This window comes from Pan paniscus, chromosome 7 (assembly GCF_029289425.2).
Source record: "Pan paniscus chromosome 7, NHGRI_mPanPan1-v2.0_pri, whole genome shotgun sequence".
In the NCBI taxonomy this organism is placed as follows: domain Eukaryota; kingdom Metazoa; phylum Chordata; class Mammalia; order Primates; family Hominidae; genus Pan; species Pan paniscus.
This window is the reverse complement of record NC_073256.2, coordinates 157,694,986-157,713,277: the sequence shown is the minus strand read 5'-3', so window position 1 is coordinate 157,713,277 and position 18,292 is coordinate 157,694,986. Positions and strand designations below refer to the sequence as shown.

General features: G+C 43.4%; 1 protein-coding gene across 5 annotated transcripts in view; it reads left to right on the top strand.

Moving 5' to 3' along the window:
• The window catches only part of TRAPPC9 (trafficking protein particle complex subunit 9), a 725,402-nt gene that overhangs the window by 138,562 nt on the left and 568,548 nt on the right, over window positions 1-18,292 (top strand). For all 5 annotated transcript variants that reach the window (XM_014346060.6, XM_034966644.3, XM_034966648.3 and 2 more), the window contains one exon: window positions 10,673-10,799. In XM_014346060.6, coding sequence (XP_014201546.4) covers window positions 10,673-10,799 — 127 coding nt within the window. The remainder of the gene's footprint in view (window positions 1-10,672; window positions 10,800-18,292) is intronic.

The following is an 18,292-nucleotide window of genomic DNA, read 5'->3' as shown; positions in this document are numbered from 1 at the left end:
GGGTCCTGATGCCTTGGAGGGGTTTCTTCAAGCTTTGCTGCTTGGCCCTAACCTTTGGCAGCCATGGTCTTGGAGGAGGAATCTCGGTTGTTCTCTTGTCTACCACGCTCAGCAAGCCTCTGCTTTGTGCTTGGAGAAAGCATAGTGCCCCTCAGGGCATCTGCCAGCTCTCTGCCCTGCCTGGATTTCTGTGGCAGCTGCCAGGCATCTAGGGGAGGTCCTGAGTGCCTGGGACTGTCCTCCTAGCTGTCCTGCCTGCCCTCAGCCTCAGTGTACTGCACTTTGCCCTCTGCAAAAGCCTGCAGGAGGCGTTGGAGAATGGTAGATTTGCCCATGGGAGTCTACTCTGTTGCGCCCACCTACATGAAGGCAGTGAAAGTGTCTTCCAAGTTCAGCCCTTTTCTCCTTTCCCCGTTCTCTGCCCAATTCTCCCTTCTCTTGCTCCTCTGCCAGGGACAAAGCAGCTGTTGGGCCCTGTCTCCTAGGAAGAGCTTGCTGCTTCCTGGAATTTAGCTCATGCCTGTTCCTTTGCTTCCTCAGCTCTCTGATGGGTTTTTCAAGAAGCCCCTTTTACAGCTTATGCATCTCATTCTCATTATTAGTGCGCAAAGGCCATCTGGTGCCACTTTTTAGAGTTGAACAGCAACTCTGCTTTTGAGGCAGTCTTGGATGGACCTGGCAGCCTTCTGTCCTGCGGAGCTGAATGGGAACAAGCGAGGGGGGAGCTCATGCTGAGCTCCGGGTTCACTCTCACTACTCCTGGCTCCTCCTGGCACCTGGCTCCTCAGGGTCTGCCTCAGCCATGGCTCTCCTGGCCCCATGAGACTGCCTGGAGTGCTCTGCCGGCTTCTCTGCCCCAGGCAGTGGTTCTCTCCCTGTTGAGAATCTGCACCACTCCCGGGGTGAAGTGGTGCCGCAGGCAACTGTGCTCCTCTCAGCGAGCTTCCCTTCTGTCTGGAATCTTGCAAGTCCTCCATGTCTTGGCCACTCTCCAGTGCCCCCTCCTCTTTTTGACACTTTATCTGGCTCTTTAAGTTACTGCTGGGAGTGCTGTTCTGCTAGAAGCTGCTCTAGAAGTGGAAGTTGCCGCAGGTGTACTCGTAATGGGCACTTAATGGGATAGTAACCTTTTCATGACAGTGGGATGCTATTGGATGTACAAGGTTAGTGTAGAAAGATCGTGAGATGTAGGGTTTGTAGAGGGCCTGACTTTGAGATCCAGCTTCACAGATGACTGGTTTTCTGACTTTGGGCTAATCACTTCCTCTCCCTGGGCCTCAAGTATGCCAGTAATAAAATGGGGATAACAATGACACTGTATTTGTTAATGGAGAATAATACTCTTCACAAACCCTCAAGCCTCTTTTGTAAGAAGGGAGTTTGGCTAGGTAAATGTGGAGAGGCAGAGTGACTTATCTGATTGCTGTTGGTCCTGATAACCGGGTGCTGGATTTGACTTGGCTGGGCCCTGCTTGGTCTTGGGAGCTCGTTGGTCACAGAGCCTGAGTTTCCGTCTGCAGCTCTGTGCTGGACGTTTGGCGTGGCCTCCCCTGAGTGGGGCTAGGGGGTGACCAATTCAGCGCAGCCTGTGTCTGGGAAGGAAGCTGTGTCTGCCCAGTTCTTGGTGTTAGTGAGGACTTTCAGTTTCTAAAAAACCTTAGGTCATGTCCTTCAACATAGCCTGTGTTGGTACAAATAAAGATGTGTCAGCTCCATCTTTTCCTTTTGTTTTGTTTTCCACTTATGTAGACACCAGGGGACAAAGCCCTGCTTAGTGGGAGCCTCCAAAGAGACCTCAGCACTGTTATGTTGAAAGATCAATATCATTATTCCTAAGAAAACCATTCAAATACTAACTGTGGTATTATTTCTATAAGTGAAAGTACCAGAATCGATTGTGAAAATGTAACTTCAGATATTTGATCAAACCACACCTGTACTTTTTCCTCCATATTTTCTTTTTCCTTCTTCCTTAGGTTTTTCCTCCTGGATTTAGAAAAAAAAGATGTACTTCTTTCCCCTCTTTCTATTCTCTACCTGTTTAGAGTACCATAACTGACTGAATGCAAGCCTGGTTGTCTCCGATTATTACTTAGCAGAGACAAGAATAACTGTGAAATCGTGATGCACTGGTTTTCAAGCCAGTGTCCATTTAAATGGTCGTAAATCATTTCTGATCCAAAGTTTTGGTGATCATATTTTCTGCTTCTGTAAGAACAATATAGTTAAGTAATAACTAGGCTTTCATTAAAAATGTTCTGTTTGGGCCAGGCGTAGTTGCTCACTCATGTAATCCCAGCACTTTGGGAGGCTGAGGTGGGTGGATCACTTGAGTCCCAGAATTCAAGACCAGCCTGAGCAACATGGCAAAAACCCATCTTTACAGAAAATATGAAAAATTAGCTGGGTGTTGTGGTGTGCACCTGTAGTCCCAGCTATCCGGTAGGCTGAGGTGGGAGGATCGCTTGAGCCTGGGAGGTGGAGGTTGCAGATTGTGCCACTGTACTCCAGCCTAGGCGACAGAGCGAGACCCTGTCTCAAAAAAAACAAAAAGTTGGCCGGGCACGGTGGCTCAAGCCTGTAATCCCAGCACTTTGGGAGGCTGAGGTGGGCGGATCAGGAGGTGAGGAGATCGAGATCATCCTGGCTAACACGGTGAAACCCCGTCTCTACTAAAAATACAAAAAAAATTAGCCAGGCCTGGTGGCGGGTGCCTGTAGTCCCAGCTACTTGGGAGGCTGAGGCAGGAGAATGGTGTGAACCCGGGAGGCGGAGCTTGCAGTGAGCCGAGATCGCGCCACTGCACTCCAGCCTGGGCGACAGAGCAAGACTCCATCTAAAAAAAAAAAAAAAAAAAGTTCAAAATAACTTTCAAGGGCATTAGGTGCTCTAATTTGACTAAAATCATTGTTGGATAATCTGATCAAAAATGGAATAAGATGGATTGATTTTTAGTGACATAAGTTGAGGAATCATCACCTCCCACTAACCAAATCATATGCTGTGAACATGTTAAATTTTTCACAAGCTTCTCTCCAGCTTGGCATGTGGAACAGATAGCAGCAGCCACCACGGCCTTGTGTTCTTTTATTCCTCTTATGGTAACACTGGGTATATGTGGTCAGGCTTAATATTTTCAAACAGGAAGACTCAGTCAACTCTTGATCTGAATCCTAACTCTGTTCCTCTTTATGACCATGAGAAAATAATTTCAGTTCTCCAAGCCCATTAAACTTTATTGCTGTGTCCATCAACAGATGAATGCATAAAGAAAATGTGGTATGTACACACAATGGAATACTATACACCTGTAAAAAGGGAAGAAATTCTGTTATTTGTGACAACATGGATGGAACTGGAGAGCATTAGGCTAAGTGAAATAAGCCAAACACAGAAAGATGAATACCATATGTTCTCACTTATATGTGGGATTCAAAACAATTGAACTCATAGAAGTAGAGAGTAGAATGGCGGTTAGCAGAGGCTGGGAGGTAGGTAGAATGGGGAGATGATGGTCAAAAGGTAGAAAGCCTCAGTTAGACAGGAGGAGTAAGCTGACTTTTTTTGAGATCTGTTGCACAGCATGGTGAATATGGCTAAGAGTTGAGTGCTGTACATTTCAATATTACTAAAGGAACAAATTTCAAATGTTCTTATCACAAAAAGATGTTAAATATTTCAGGTAATGGACATGTTAGCTTGATTTAATCATTTCACATTGTATTAAAAATCATAACACTTTGTATCCTATAAATACATGCAATGATAATTTGTCAAAATATAATAAAAATTATTGCTATGAAACATTTTCAAACATAAAGGTAAAAAGAATTGTAAAATGAATCCTCATATATCCATCACCTGGATTCAGTGGTTATCAAGACTTTTACACATTTACTTCATCTCTTGCTTTTTAAATTTGCTGAATTATTTTAAAGAAAATCTCAGAGACATATCATTTCAGACCTTCATACTTTAGTATGCATTGCTAAAAAATGAGCATTTTCTTATATAACTACAATATTATACTTAAAACATTAATAATTATTTTTTGGTGACATTTGATACCAATCCATAATCAAATGTCCAGGGTTGTTCCTGAGTTCATCTTTATGAACTTTAAAAGGGGGATCATAATGCCTTTCCCCACTTCTTTGGCAGGTATTTTGTAAGAGGGTATTATATGCCTATTTTGGATAAAAAATAATGAAGTTTGTTATTAATATATACCAGAATCCCTTGCCTTAAAGATTTTATAGTCTAAAGAACATAGTACAATATTCGGCACATCGTAAGTGCTCAGTAAATGTAATTGTGGGTAGGGACATGACTTTCTTCCTTTTAAGGAGCTTATAGTCCAAATCTTTTGTTTTTCGTTGTTAAACTTAAAAAAAAAATTAAAGCAGAAATCACTTATAATCTTACCACTGTGAAAACTTTGTAAGTTGTCCTGTCCTTTGTAAAGCCCTTCAGAGACAATGGGAATCCAGTAGCAAAGAGCACTTCTAGCCTCTGGGTTTTAGTCTCTAAACACTTCTTTCCACTAAAGGGAATGAGCGCTCCTTGGAGAAGTGATTTAATTCTAGGCCTGGGGCTGGATATGAACCAGAAACAAAGGGATCAAAGAATAATGGGACCTTATCCAAAGGGCACAGGAACCAACCAGAAGGGACTCCCACTGGCCAAAGATGGTGCCTACATCAAAAAAGAAGAAAGCTTTCAAATAAACAATCTAACACTGCATCTTAAGGAATTAGAAAAACAAGAACAGACTCAACCAAGGTTAGTAGAAAGAAGGAAATAATAAAGATCAGAGTGGAAATAAATGAAATAGAGATTAGAAAAACCATACAAAAGATTAATGAAATGAAGAGCTGGTGTTTTGAAAAGCTTAACAAACCTTTAGCTAGATTATGAAAAAAAGAATAAATGTCAAATCAATAAAATCAGAGATCAAAAAGGAGAAATTTACAACTGATAACACAGAAACATAAAAGATCACAAGAGACTATTATGAACAATTATATGCCAACAAACTCAGTGACCTAGAAGACATGGATAACTGCATGGACACATACAATCTGCCAAGAATGAATCATGAAGAAATAGAAAATCTGAATGACCAAAAACGAATAAGAAAATTGAATCAGTAATAAGAAGTCTCCCATCAAAGAAAAGCCCGGGACCTGAGGGCTTCACTGCTGAAACATTTAACAAAGAACTAGTACCAATTTTTCTCAAACTACTTCCAAACTCATTCTGTGAAGCCAGCATTACTTTGGTATACTAAAACCAGAGAAAGACACACCATTGACAAAAGAAAACTAATCTCAAAAGACAGATATCCCTGATGAAGATTAGATGCAAAAATCTTCCACAAAATACTAGCAAACAAAATTCAACAGCACATTTGAAAGATCTTCCACCATGATCAAGTGGAATTCATCCCAGGGATGCGAACATGGTTGAACATAGATGTGACATATCACATTAACGGAATGAAGAACCAAAACCATATTATCATTTCTATAGATGCAGAAAAAGCATTTGACAAAATTCAGCATCCCTTCATGATAAAAACTCTCAACAAATTAGGTATTAAGGATACTCACAAATAGTTTCCAAATTCTGGAAGAGTCAGGTAGAATGAAACAAATATGTTCTAAATTTTGTTCATAGGAGTACACTCAATCATTAAAAGCTGTTAATAGCTCAAAAGAAAATTTCCTTGACTCTGAAAAAACAAAACAAAGGACCAGCAACGTTTTAAGCAAAAAATCAAAAAGATTACTTCAGTCTTGTATTAGTTCGGTCTGTAGTTAATTCCCATTCTGCTTGATATTCCTGAACATTTCAGTTCTCCATGAGTCCTGAAAGTTTTTCTTCTATTCTGATGTCACAATCTCCAAAGTTATCAGAAACTTGTATTCAACAGCTCCTGGTAGAGTTTTATAGCTGATTATAAAACCACCTTCTAAAGACCAAAACAGACAACAATTGTCTGTGGATGACAAAAGGTTTTAGGGCAGCCATAGTCAAAGATACAATCCATAAGGAAATTTGTTACCTCTGTGGCACACAATAATTTAACATAACAATTATAATTATTACTGATAATGTACACTAAGTCATATCAGAATTATAGGAGTTTCCCGTGATTTTGGAACACATACCAATAACATATTTGTGTAAATATAGCCTAAAGAAAACTAAACACCATTTCATATTTGACAGTGTTTCCTGTGTAATTTTTATACCAAATAAGACAAATTATGTCACTTTTGGACTTTAGGGAACCTAGTATCTTAAAGGATTAATTGGTTCAGAAGAAGATATAATTTATAATTTGATTTTGGAAAGGTCAAAGGTTTAAAACACTTATATCACAGATCATTGTAAAATAAGTCATTCATTTGACCAAAGTAATAACTCAAGGATTTTTTTAAAAAGGTGAAAACCTTCGTTCTTTGAGAAAGAAGCCTTAATTTTCCAAACAATATTACCTAATAAAATAGCATGAAACCAATTAAATTTGTTTTTCAAAATTTTATAAACTATAAAATTTTAATCTTGAACAGAAGATATAACTTTCATAAGCTTTTTATAATCTTTATAATCTTTACTAAGGAGTTGGTTAATGCTCCAAGAAAACCTTGTTAATCTGACACAAGGGCTCATATGCTGGTCTTGCATCAGTGTGTCTTTGACAATAATGATTAATTTATAGAGAAACTGAACTTATTTTATCTCTCAAAATCAGCCCTTATAATCTCACGTGCCCACCAAAAAAAAAAAAAAAAAAACAAAAAACAGACATACAAATGGCCAAAAGATGTATGAAAAAATGCTCAACATCACTAATCATCAGGGAAATGCAAATCAAAACCGCTATGAGAGATCACCTTTCTCCAGTTGGAATACCTATTATCAAAAAGTCAAAAGATGAAATGTTGGTGAGGAGGTGAAGAAAAGGGGTCCTTTACACACTATTGGTGGGAATGTAAATTAGTATGGCCATTATGTTAAACAGTATGGAGGTTCCTCAAAAAACTTAAAAATAGAACCACTGTATGATCTTCCATTGCGCTACTGAGCATATATCCAAAGGAAATGAAGTCAGTGTCGAAGGGGTGACTACATGCCTGCATTTATTGCAGCACTGTTCAAATAGCCAAGATACGGAATCAACCTAAGTGCCATTCAGCAGATGAATGGATAAAGAAAATGTGATATAGATACACAGTGGGATACCATTCAGCCATAAAAAAGAATTAAATCCTGTCATTTGCAACAACACAGATGGACCTGGAGGGCATATGTTAAGTGAAAAAAGCCAGGCACAGAAAGACAAATCCCTCATGGTCTTCCTCAGGTGTGAAATTTTTAAACGTTTGTCTCATGGAATTAGCAGAATAGAGGTTAGAAGAGGCTGGGGATGGTTGGGAGAAGGGAGATGGGGAGAGGATGGACAGTGGATACAATGCTCTAGTTAGGAGAAGTAAGTTCTGGTATTCTAATGCACGGTTGGGTGACTATAGTTCACAAAAAGGTATATTTCAAAAGATCTAGAAGAGAGGAATTTGAATGCTCTTATCACAAAGAACCGATAAATGTTTGATGCAGTGGATATGCTGATTACCCTGATTTGATTGTTATACAATAAATGCATTAAAACATCATACTGTACCCCAGAAATATGTACAATTATTATGTATCCATTAGAAATAAAAAAGGATGTGATAACAATCAATGGAAACATCAAAGAGATAAAAATCCATCAGTATATAATGATACTAAACAATAAACAAAACGCATTGGTCATTACTGGAGTTTCACAGGGCAATAGTTTTCCACTGAGTAAATAAAGGGAAAGACTCAACCGTTTATTAATGTCTGTGTTGTCTGCGTTCCAGGATAACCAAATGATTGATGAGGAAAAAATCCTTCCTTATAAACAAATTCTAGCTTCTAAGTGCAGAGGAATTAGAGAATTAGAAAATCACCAGTTTGTAATTCCTGATGAAATAATAGATCTGGCAACAATTTATAGCCGACACTTGAATCCTTTAGGAGAAGGTGGATGGGGCCTTTGCACTGGATGGGCCATGCTGACAATTGGGCGTAAGCGTGTGACTCTAGAAACCCCACTGAAATGGCGATGGGGTCGTATGGCAGTAGGGGAAAGCCAAGAAGCAACCCCCATTCCCTGTCCCCAGCAGGAGCACCACATGGCAGTAGGCGCTGCTGAAAATCATTTACAATTGATTACATATCCGCAGATCGCCTCTGCCCCTGCAGCTGGCGACGGTCCCTTTTCCACCCCAGCAGAAGATTAGCATTTGACTCCCTTCAGGGAGTCAGCAGGCACAGCGGAGAGGTGTGCCCTGCTACGCTCAAGGGGAATAAGTGAATATTGAGGTACCCCCAACCTGGCCTTCCACAAAGCTCTGAGAGTGCTCCCAGCCGGGCTGTATCCCTACATAGGACATTCCTCCACAGCATAGTGACCAGACCTAAAGCACAAACACGGGGCTTCTCTAATGAAATGGCACAGCCAGACCACACTGCGGTGAAGCAGCCTCCCCTGTGCTACTCAGTGTGTACGTTATTTTCTGTCTAGAAATGCCATTCAGAGCTTAGCCGAGTGATACACTGTGGTGCCTTTCCTTTCTTGGATAACGGTGCAAGTGGCATGAGGCACCACAAATAGATCCCTTTCCTTCTTCATTTCAGCAGCATTTACCGAGAGTGTGTATGGGGTGGTAGAATTCAACTGAATAGGATACCTCAACCATAAGTGCTCTGCCTAACATTAGGCAAATTAGATAATATACATGATATCAGCTGGAGCCCTTTGGGAGATTTTTATAGATTGAGAATGATTTGGTTATTTAAAGGCTTTTTTCATGTTTCAGATTAACATTGTTGTGTTGTGTTCAAAAGTAATTCTGGTCACTTTTCTGCTCTGCTCTCTGGCTTCCTAAGAATGAGGGAGGCTGGATGTGATGGCTCATGCCTGTAATCCCAGTACTTTGGAAGGCCAAGGCGGGGGGATCACTTGAGCCCAGGAGTTGGAGACTAGCCTGGGCAATGTAGTGAGACCTCATCTCTACCCAAAATTAAAAAATCAGCCAAGCATGGTGACACATGCCTGTAGTCTCAGCTACTTAGAAGGCTGAGATGGGAGGATTGCTTGAACCTGGGAGGCGGAGGTTGCAGTGAGCTGAGATTGTACCTCTGCACTCCAGCCTGGGAGACAGAGTGAGATCCTGTTTCAAAAAAAAAAAAAGAAGAAGAAGAAGAAGAAGAATGCGTAGGCACAGAAAATTCCTATGGTAGCAGTTTAACAATTAATACATGTGCCTGAGCTCTATGAAGCCCTTGCCTTGATATTTATTATTTATGGTCACCAGCCTCAGTGGAGCACTTGGCTTCACTATGCAGCTACTTACCTGCTCTTTGTCCACTCCAGTGCAGCTATATGATAATGATGATAATGGTTATTATCATTTCAGTTTATTCAGTGCACCATATCTGCCAGTCACTGTTTTTTTAATGTATTATCGCATTTATCCTTAGTAATTCCTGATATAGGCACTCCTCTTACTGCAGGCAAACAAGATGCAGAAAGGTTGAAGGACTTCCCCTAAGGTGGTAGCACAGTAGATAGGGAAAGACCAAGGCATCTCCTGGAGTCGGATCTAACTTCGCTGTTCTAGGTGTCATCCCTGGCGATCGTGTCCCTCTGCTGCTCTTCTCTTCAAGTCCTCTGTCTTCCCCATCAGCAGTCACTTTGGTATTTCACAGAGAAGCTAGATGCTGCAAGGAGGGACTTCCTTGTTCACACCCCTCCCATAATCCCATCCTTTCCTTAATTCTTTAAAACACTCTAGGGAGAAAACCACAGGCCTTAGGCCAAGTAAGGTCTTTGACAAGCTGCTTAATTTCCCTTGGTCTCAGGTTTTTCATCTGCAAAGTGGGGACAGGAGTGCCTGCCTTCCTGAGCCAGCCTGAGTCCTAGAGCGCAGCAGGTGCTTCTGAGCTCTGTCGTGCTGTGGGTGAGAAGGGGTCTGTGTCCGTGGCCTGTCTAGAGTGTGCCGTGGACAGGAAGCGGACATGATTATCACCTGTGTCCTCTTTTCCTCCCTCCTTGTGAAAGGGATGGGGGCGGGATGGTGAACAAGTCTTTTCTCACAAAGCTCTATATTTGCATCAAAAATGTTGATTTGTAATTATTTGCCTAAGTGTCTGTCATACAGATAAATTACAAACTCCTAAGGGACAGACAGGTCCTGGCATTTTGCTTGGTAATTACCTAGTAATTGCCGAAAAAGTATGGTTAAGTTATAAAATATACTGATTCTCTAGTCCTGCCTACAGACTTTCTTGAAATTTGATAAGGGTTTATTTTCTTGGAAAATGGAAGTCTCCTGGAGGATACTAACTTAGTTTCCCTTTTATCCACAGGCCTTTAAGAGGAGCAGTGCCGGTGATTTTCACATAAGTGGAATATGGCTTCTGCTTTGTTCTGGTCTCTTTTGCTCACTGCCCCTTCATTTCTGTCAGAAGATTGGACTCATTGGACTGTCATGAAATGCCCCAAGTAAAATGAAAGCCAGCCACTTTGACTTTTGCCTAATACATCTTTATTTTGTTTTCATCTTCTCTTCAGAAAAGAAAGATGTGGCCCAAAGCCTAGAGAACTATACGTCCAAGTGTCCTGGGACCATGGAGCCCATCGCCCTCCCTGGCGGCCTCACCCTGCCACCGGTGCCCTTCACCAAGCTTCCCATCGTCAGGTGAGACGGGCGCTGCAGAGCCGGAAAGGCGGCTGCCCTCTGGGACACTGTCCTCTAGTCTGATTGTGAATAGAGATCTTTAGAAGAGCTCCCATTTTTGTTGGCTATGTATCGGGTTCATTATCTCATTAAACTTGAAAGCAGCCCTATGACATGGAAGTAAGTATTTTAGAGATGAGAGAGTCAGGGCCAGCGACATTCCGTAACTGCTGCAGTTCTGTGCCCACTAAATGGCGGAGTCACGTCTGCACCCAGCCTTGCTTCGTTCCAAAGCCTGCCTTGCGACCACTACACCATGGTGGAAACCAGTCTGATCGCATCGTCTTCTCCTTGGAAGTTTTCAGTCATTTCCCTTTCCGCAGGCCATGCACCCCAGCCACACGGGAACAGGGCAGCTCCTCACCCACACAAGCGCTTGCCAGCTCCCACCTTTGCTCTGCACCGCCTCTGCCTGGCAGGCTCTCTCCTCTCCCGGCTTCATTCTGTCTGTGCTCCCTTGTTCCTTCATGCTCATCCTCAGCCCCATTTCCAGGACACCTTTCCTGAGAGGCGAGCTCCCTGAGTTTCCATGGCACCCATTGCTCACCGCTCTCCCAGGATTTGCTGCCATGTGCCGTCCTTTCTGTGTGACTGTCACTCCTAAGAGTGTGAGATTTTAGAGTGGAGACCTTTTGGCACATGCAAAGTGGGTCCTTGCAAAAGGTTTTTGTTTTTTCTTCACCACTCAAAGCTTAGGACCTGCAAAAGGTTTATGAACTAATCTTGTGAGGTGATTTCTGAATTTCTGAAATATTTGTTTGAAGACCGGAAAGAAACAGTTGAATTTGACATTTTGCTGTCGAGTGGAAGTGCTGTCGCCTTAGGATTCAGTGTGATGAAGATGCTAAGTATCTTTAAAACGCTCTTGGCTTGGCTATTGTTCCCCAGCTTCACTCGGTCTTGCCATGCACTCGCTTTGACTCACAGGCCTGCTGCATTCCATGAATGAGTCACTCAACCTCCTGGGTATCAGTTTGCTTATCTCCCCACTATGCCCCCAAAATTAAGAAGAAAACTGATAGCATTAAGCTATTATGAGAATTCAATGAAGTAACATGTAAAAGCATGTGTATGGTGCTTAAGAAATGTTAGTTTTCTTTCTCCCTGCATTCTTTGAAGGCAAGTATAGTACTGCCAAATGAAATGGTTTCTTTTTGCCAAAGAGTTGTGTGCTCCTGAGAAGTAGGGGCAGAAAGGATTGCTGTGCATTGCAGCCCCTGGCAGGCCACACTGGAATTTTAAGGTGTTCTGAAGAGCACTGCTGAGATTGTTCATCGGGCAGAGCTGCAAGAGGCAGCATCCAAAAGGCGTGGCTGTGGCCTGAGAAGGTGCTGTGGCTGCTCCTCAGAATGTCCAGAGGGACTTGCAACACCGCTGTTTGGAGGGCCCAGGAAGGGTGTGGCTGCTCTGCAGTGCCCAGTGCTTGCTCAGCACTCAGGCAGGCTGTGGAGCAAAGGGGCCTTTGAGGCTTTTCTATGACTAAGACTTAGAGCTGAACACATTTGACTTGGGATTAAGGGCATGATTCATTTTTTAAAGATTAAGGTCTAGAAAAGCCTTTCTTAATAATTTTATATTTACATCATGACTTGAATCATTTTTAAATTTAGAAAACCTTGCCTAGTAGAATGTTATGAAGCTTACAGAACATTCTGGGTGTTTGGTGCTGTGTGTAGATATCCAGGAGCTGAGGCTTCTTGTCCCTGAAGCTGGGGATGATTGGTCCTTGCAGGTCATTGGAACCAAGGAAGAAGCATGCTTGTTCTCCTCACAGCCTGCCAGGCAGCCCTGGAGTTAAGCGAGAGGCCCTGGGTTCACTCTCACTTGTGTGTGGCCATGGTAGAGAAGCAGTCTCTTTACACTTCGTTTTCTTCATCTTTAAGCCGGGCTTAAAAATTGCCCCACGCAGGGTGGTTTGTTTTGTTTCAGCTGAGCGGAGGCACACGAAAGCGCAGAGCAGCATGCCTAGCGCCTAGGAAGCACTCAGTACATCTTAGTTTTCTTCTTGGAGACATTTTTTCACCTGTGTTTTCAAACAGCACATTGAAAAGTACTGTAACATTCACATTTGAGTCCCTCGGCTGTTGAAACATTAGAAAAGGCAGATTGGGTGAAAGTGTAACAGTCTACCGTTTGGGCAGGCGCTGTTTTCCGAACCTTCTGTGCGCGTCCCTTTCCTGGGCAGTGTGTCTCTTTCTCTGTTAGGGTCCTGAGGCTCCTGTGGCAGAGCTCCCTGCGAACAGTTAGCTGAGTCTTGCCTAGCATCCTGGTGCCATTGTTCTTGCCCCGTGTGGTCATGGACTGTTTCTTTTTCTTTCTTTTTTTTTTGAGTTGTAATCTCACTCTGTTGCCCAGGCTGGAGTGTAGTGGCATGATGTTGGCTTACTGCAACCTCCACCTCCCGGGTTCAAGTGATTCTTCTGCCTCAGCCTCCTGAGTAGCTGGGACTACAGGCGCATGGCACCACCACCGGCTAATATTTGTATTTTTAGTAGAGACGGGGTTTCACCATATTGGCCAGGCTGGTCTCGAACTCCTGACCTCGTGATCCGCCCGCCTCAGCCTCCCAAAGTGTTGGGATTACAGGCGTGAGCCACTATGCCCGGCCATGGGCTGTTTTCAAAAATCTAATTTTATGTATGACCCACCATCTGCATAAACATATTCGTGATGGTTTTCTGAAGACTTTAGCTAGAGAAGTAACCCCTAAGTGTCCTGGTGACTCCTTCCTCACGTGGATCGTACCTGGTCTCATTGAAAATTGGGAAGAAGAACTGCCTGAGATTCAGTGTGGTAAACCCACGGAACCTCAGTACGACTGGTCAAATGAAAGGGAAAGTCTTTGGAACATTTGGAGAGCCGGAGTATCTCGTAGCCTACTCTGCTCCCCACCGCTTAGAGAACAGACTCTAATGTACTTGCTTTGCATGGCTTGCAGGGCCTCTGTGGCCTGCCCTGTCTCCAGCTTTGACTGTGAGCGCCCTATTTCCTTGGTCCTATGCTCCTGCTTTCCCTTGTGGGAATACTTAGAGTGGGCCAAATGTGTGCCCGGTTTTGTTCCTTCGTTTAGGCTTTATCTCTGGCTTGGAATGCCTGTGCTTCCCTGCTCTGCCTGATGACACTTAGTCATCTTTCACGATTTTAGTTCAAGGATTATGTCCTCTATAAAGCCTTTTCCAGAGCCACCCAGGTAGAAATGACTATACTTTCTTTGTAAGTTAGGAATTATTTCAGCTGTAAAGAACAGAAGACCTAATAGTAGATAGTCAATAGGAAGTTATTTTTCTAGTTTATTAAGAAGCCGGAAACAGGTGGCCTCTCTGTAACTCTGTCTTTACCTCATGATTACCAGATGGCTGCTGCAGCTCCAGATAACACATCTACATCCAAGGCAGAAAGAAGGGAGACAGGGCAGGTCTAGAGATGTCTATCTTTTGCTTAATAGGGAAGCAAAAATGTTCTTGACAGATTCGAGTAGGCTTCTGCCCCAGTCTCATTAACAGGAAGTGTGTCTCATGGCCATCTCTAATTGCAAGACAGGCTGAGAAAATAAATATTTAGCTTTCCTAGAATCTGTGATATAGGTGGGGAATGGAGAATGGGGTCAGAAATTCGTGCTTGGTCAGCCAGCCAACAGTGTATGCCATATCTTTCTTCTGTAGCGCTTATAGAACCTGACTGGACATCTTTGTTGACATTTTGGGTCCTTCTCTCTTCTTTGTCTTTGTAGCCCCCAGGTGACCTTGTGTGTTGAATGAGTAAATAGTTGGATCCCTTAGAATATTTTGTAATAGCAGCTGATAGAAACCAGACTAACTTAGGCAAAAATAATTTATGGCACATATACCTGGAAAGTTCAGGGAGGAATTCAGGTAGGGCTGGAGTCAGGGCTCAAACAACCTCATCAAAACTTGGCTTCTTTCCCTCTGAGCTCTGTCCGCTGCAGTGTTGGCTTTAGTTGCAGGCCCCAGGTGCTATCAGAGTGGCTCATCACCTCCAGGCCTCACATCCTCTCGCTACTGTGTCCAGGAAAAGAGAGCAGGTGCCTTTTAGTAACACCTGTAAAGGAACACTGCTTTCTTTCAGGGGGACAATGTCCTTTTGCTTTTCACTGCCCCTCATGGAGTTATGTGCTTAGATCGGACCGAGTCCCTGCAAACCACATGGCTGCAAGGAGACCGTGTGTATTTCCCCTAAAGCAAAACCTACGAATAGTTGGGCACAGGAGAAGAGGCAAGTGGATGTTAGGAGGCAACAGACAAGGACACAATAGCAGATGACACCCAAGGCCCGCTCATCCCACCACACTGCTCCAGATCAAAAGTCCTGGTTTCTGTTTGTGACCTGTAATGCTTATGAGTCAAGATAATGCATTGGTGAATATCTGCCCTTCCCAAGTCAGAAAGCATACCTTGGAAAAGTGCAACCTTGAAGCAAGTGCACGCTTTATGAACTGCATGTTCTCTTCCTTGGACTTGTGGCACTTTCTGATGCAGAGGGCTGGTTATATGCTTCTCTTCTTACTAATAAATAGGCTCATGTTTTATATGAGACTAATTTTCACCCATAGATAAAAATGTGCACGCTTTAATGTGCTGGCCAGATTCGCTTTTCATGCCTTTCTCCTAAGTTTTTGCCATTTGAAAGTAGGGAGAATTAGGACAGATGTGATGTCCTTGCTCCATAATTATTATTCTTCTTTTTTTTTTTGAGACAGAGTCTTGCTCTGATGCTGAGGCTGGAGTGCAGTGGCACAGTCTAGGCTCACTGCAACCTCCGCCTCCCAGGTTCAAGCAATTCTACTGCCTCAGCCTCCCGAGTAGCTGGGACTACAGGTGCGTGCCACCATGCCTGGCTAATTTTTGTATTTTTAGTAGAGACAGGGTTTCACTGTGTTCGCCAGGCTGGTCTCAAACCCCTGACCTCATGATCCACCCGCCTTGGCCTCCCAAAGTGCTAGGATTACAGGTATGAGCCACCACGCCTGGCCTCCATAATTCTTTAGCCTCCAGCACTTTTCTTTTTCTTGTCAAAGCAAGATCTTTTTTCCCCCAAGATATGCCATGGGCCATACTTCTAGAAAAGACTGTATGCCACTTCCTTCTCTAAGACTGTCATGATGATGTGTGAGGGATACTGATGTGTACGCATCTCTGTAGGTTTCAGAAAGGAAGGATAGTAACTAAAATGCATTGACATATTTATGCCAAGCACCAATAAACCCCCTTCATGTAAAATTGGAAAAGCCACTGGCTTTTGTTCAGTAGTCTTGTATTCCTGTCCCACATTCTGCAGTTAGCTGTGTGACTTTGAGCAAATGATTTAACTTCCTCTTCTTGAACTGAGGTTGATGAGACATACCTCCTATGCATGGATCAAATGAAATATTTGGGAAATTGTTTTATAAGCAGAAAAGCTCTTTGCAGACATGAGTTCTTATAGAGGTTTCAGGGAATTTTGCCTCTAATTAGATGTCACCTTACCATTCCCTGTCAGTTTTTACTTTTGTTTGTACATGTTAAATTAAATCAAATGAATTAGTTCCATCACTCCCTTAAGAAATGCAGATATGTAGCTATTTAGTTATTTTAAAAAATTCCTGGGTCTGGCACGGTGGCTCATGCCTGTAATGTGAACACTTTGGGAGGCCGAAGCAGGGGGATTGCCTGAGCTCAGGAGTTTGAGACCAGCCTGGCCAACAGAACGGAACCCCATCTCTTCCAAAAATACAAAAAATTAGTCGGATGTGGTAGCGCATGCCTGGAGTTCCAGCTACTTGGGCGACCGAGGCACCAGAATTGTTTGAACCCAGGAGGCGGAGGTTGCAGTGAGCGGAGATCGCACCACTGCACTCCAATCTGGGTGACAGTGCGATACTCCCTCTCTCTCTCTCTCAAAAAAAAGAACAAGTTAAGGTAAACAGAGTGAGGGGAAAGTAACAGTGGGATAGAAAACTAAAGTGACAAGTTCTGTTAGTACCTGGAATTCATAATGTCCTACGTAATGGCTGGAGATGGGAGAGAGCGTGATTCTGAGGTAACTGACAAGAAGGAAGTGTGATTGACTACAAGAGCCCCCCCTCTCAAGAACAGGCATGTATCAGCCACACTGGGGAAATGCATCTCTTCCCAGCAGTGAGCTGGGAAACCTCTTTAGTGGATTCTCTCGAAGAGAACATTCTGATGTTTTGAGTAGCATGCTCAGCAACATCCCCATGAAGATCTAGGCAGGTGTCTGACGTTGTTTTGCTGTTAGCATTCGGTAACGCACACTGAGGGCATGGGACCGGAGCACCAGGGGATGAAGGTGGCTCTCCCAGAGGACAGGGCGGTGTGGCCTGCTGTTGACTGACTTGCGTTAGCCCCCCTGCTGCCAGCATCTAGGATAACGGGTGGGCTGCTGTGCATCACACACTCCTTCATGAATGCCATTGAGCTTTTGGCAGGAGTTGGGCAACAGAGAATCCAGAGTTATGTTCTCAGGCATCAAGAAGAGCTGGTAGGTGTCTGCCAATGCTGACCGAGGGGAGCGGGCTCGTGTTGTTAATGCTCTCAGCACCTGGTCCGTGGCAGGCCTGCAGTGAATCTGTGTGCAGTAGTTAAATGTCCATATCACGTGTAGGGTTGTCCCCCTCTTCCTAAATCCTTGTTCCTCATCTCCACCTGAAGGAAGGCCTGGGCAGTAGCTATGGATTAGGCCAAGGTGCTTCCTTAGGAAACAAATCCGGGACTGTCTTCATATATCAACCAACCACTTCAACGTCCTATGCCCGGAAACATGGATTTTACCAGTTTAATTAAAAAAAAAAAATTGGGGCTGGGCACGGTGGTTCACACCTGTAATACTGGCACTTTGGGAGGCAGAGGTGGGCAGATCACTGGAGGTCAGGAGTTCGAGACCGGCCTGGCCAACATGGCGAAACTCCGTCTCTATGAAAAATACAAAAATTAGCCGGGCGTGGTGGCAGGTGCCTGTAGTCCCAGCTACTTGGGAGGCTGAGGCAAGAGAATCGCCGGAACCCAGAAGGTGGAGGTTGCAGTGAGCCAAGATCATGCCACTGCATTCCAGCCTGGGTGAAAAGACCGAGACTCTGTCTCAAAAAAAAAAAAAAAAAAATTAAGTCATGTGTTGCAGGTCAACCCCTATGACATAAGAAGAGCTCAGTAATATGTACACTTGAAGACTAAAGCTCCTGTTAGTGTTACAGGGTAAGTTGGTTGAAAAATGTCTACATTGGTGAGTAAATTATCAGACCTGCTATATAGAATCGTTAAACATAAACGAATTTACTGCTGGGTTTGGCTCATAATTATGACTTTGGTTTTAGAATAGATGATCAGAGCCATTTTCTTTTCCCTTGAGGCCTTTCTTAGTATTTGACAATAAAACTATTTTAGCAATATACAGGAAAATACTTACTTGTTCTCTGTAGCATGGGAGCATGAACTAGGCTC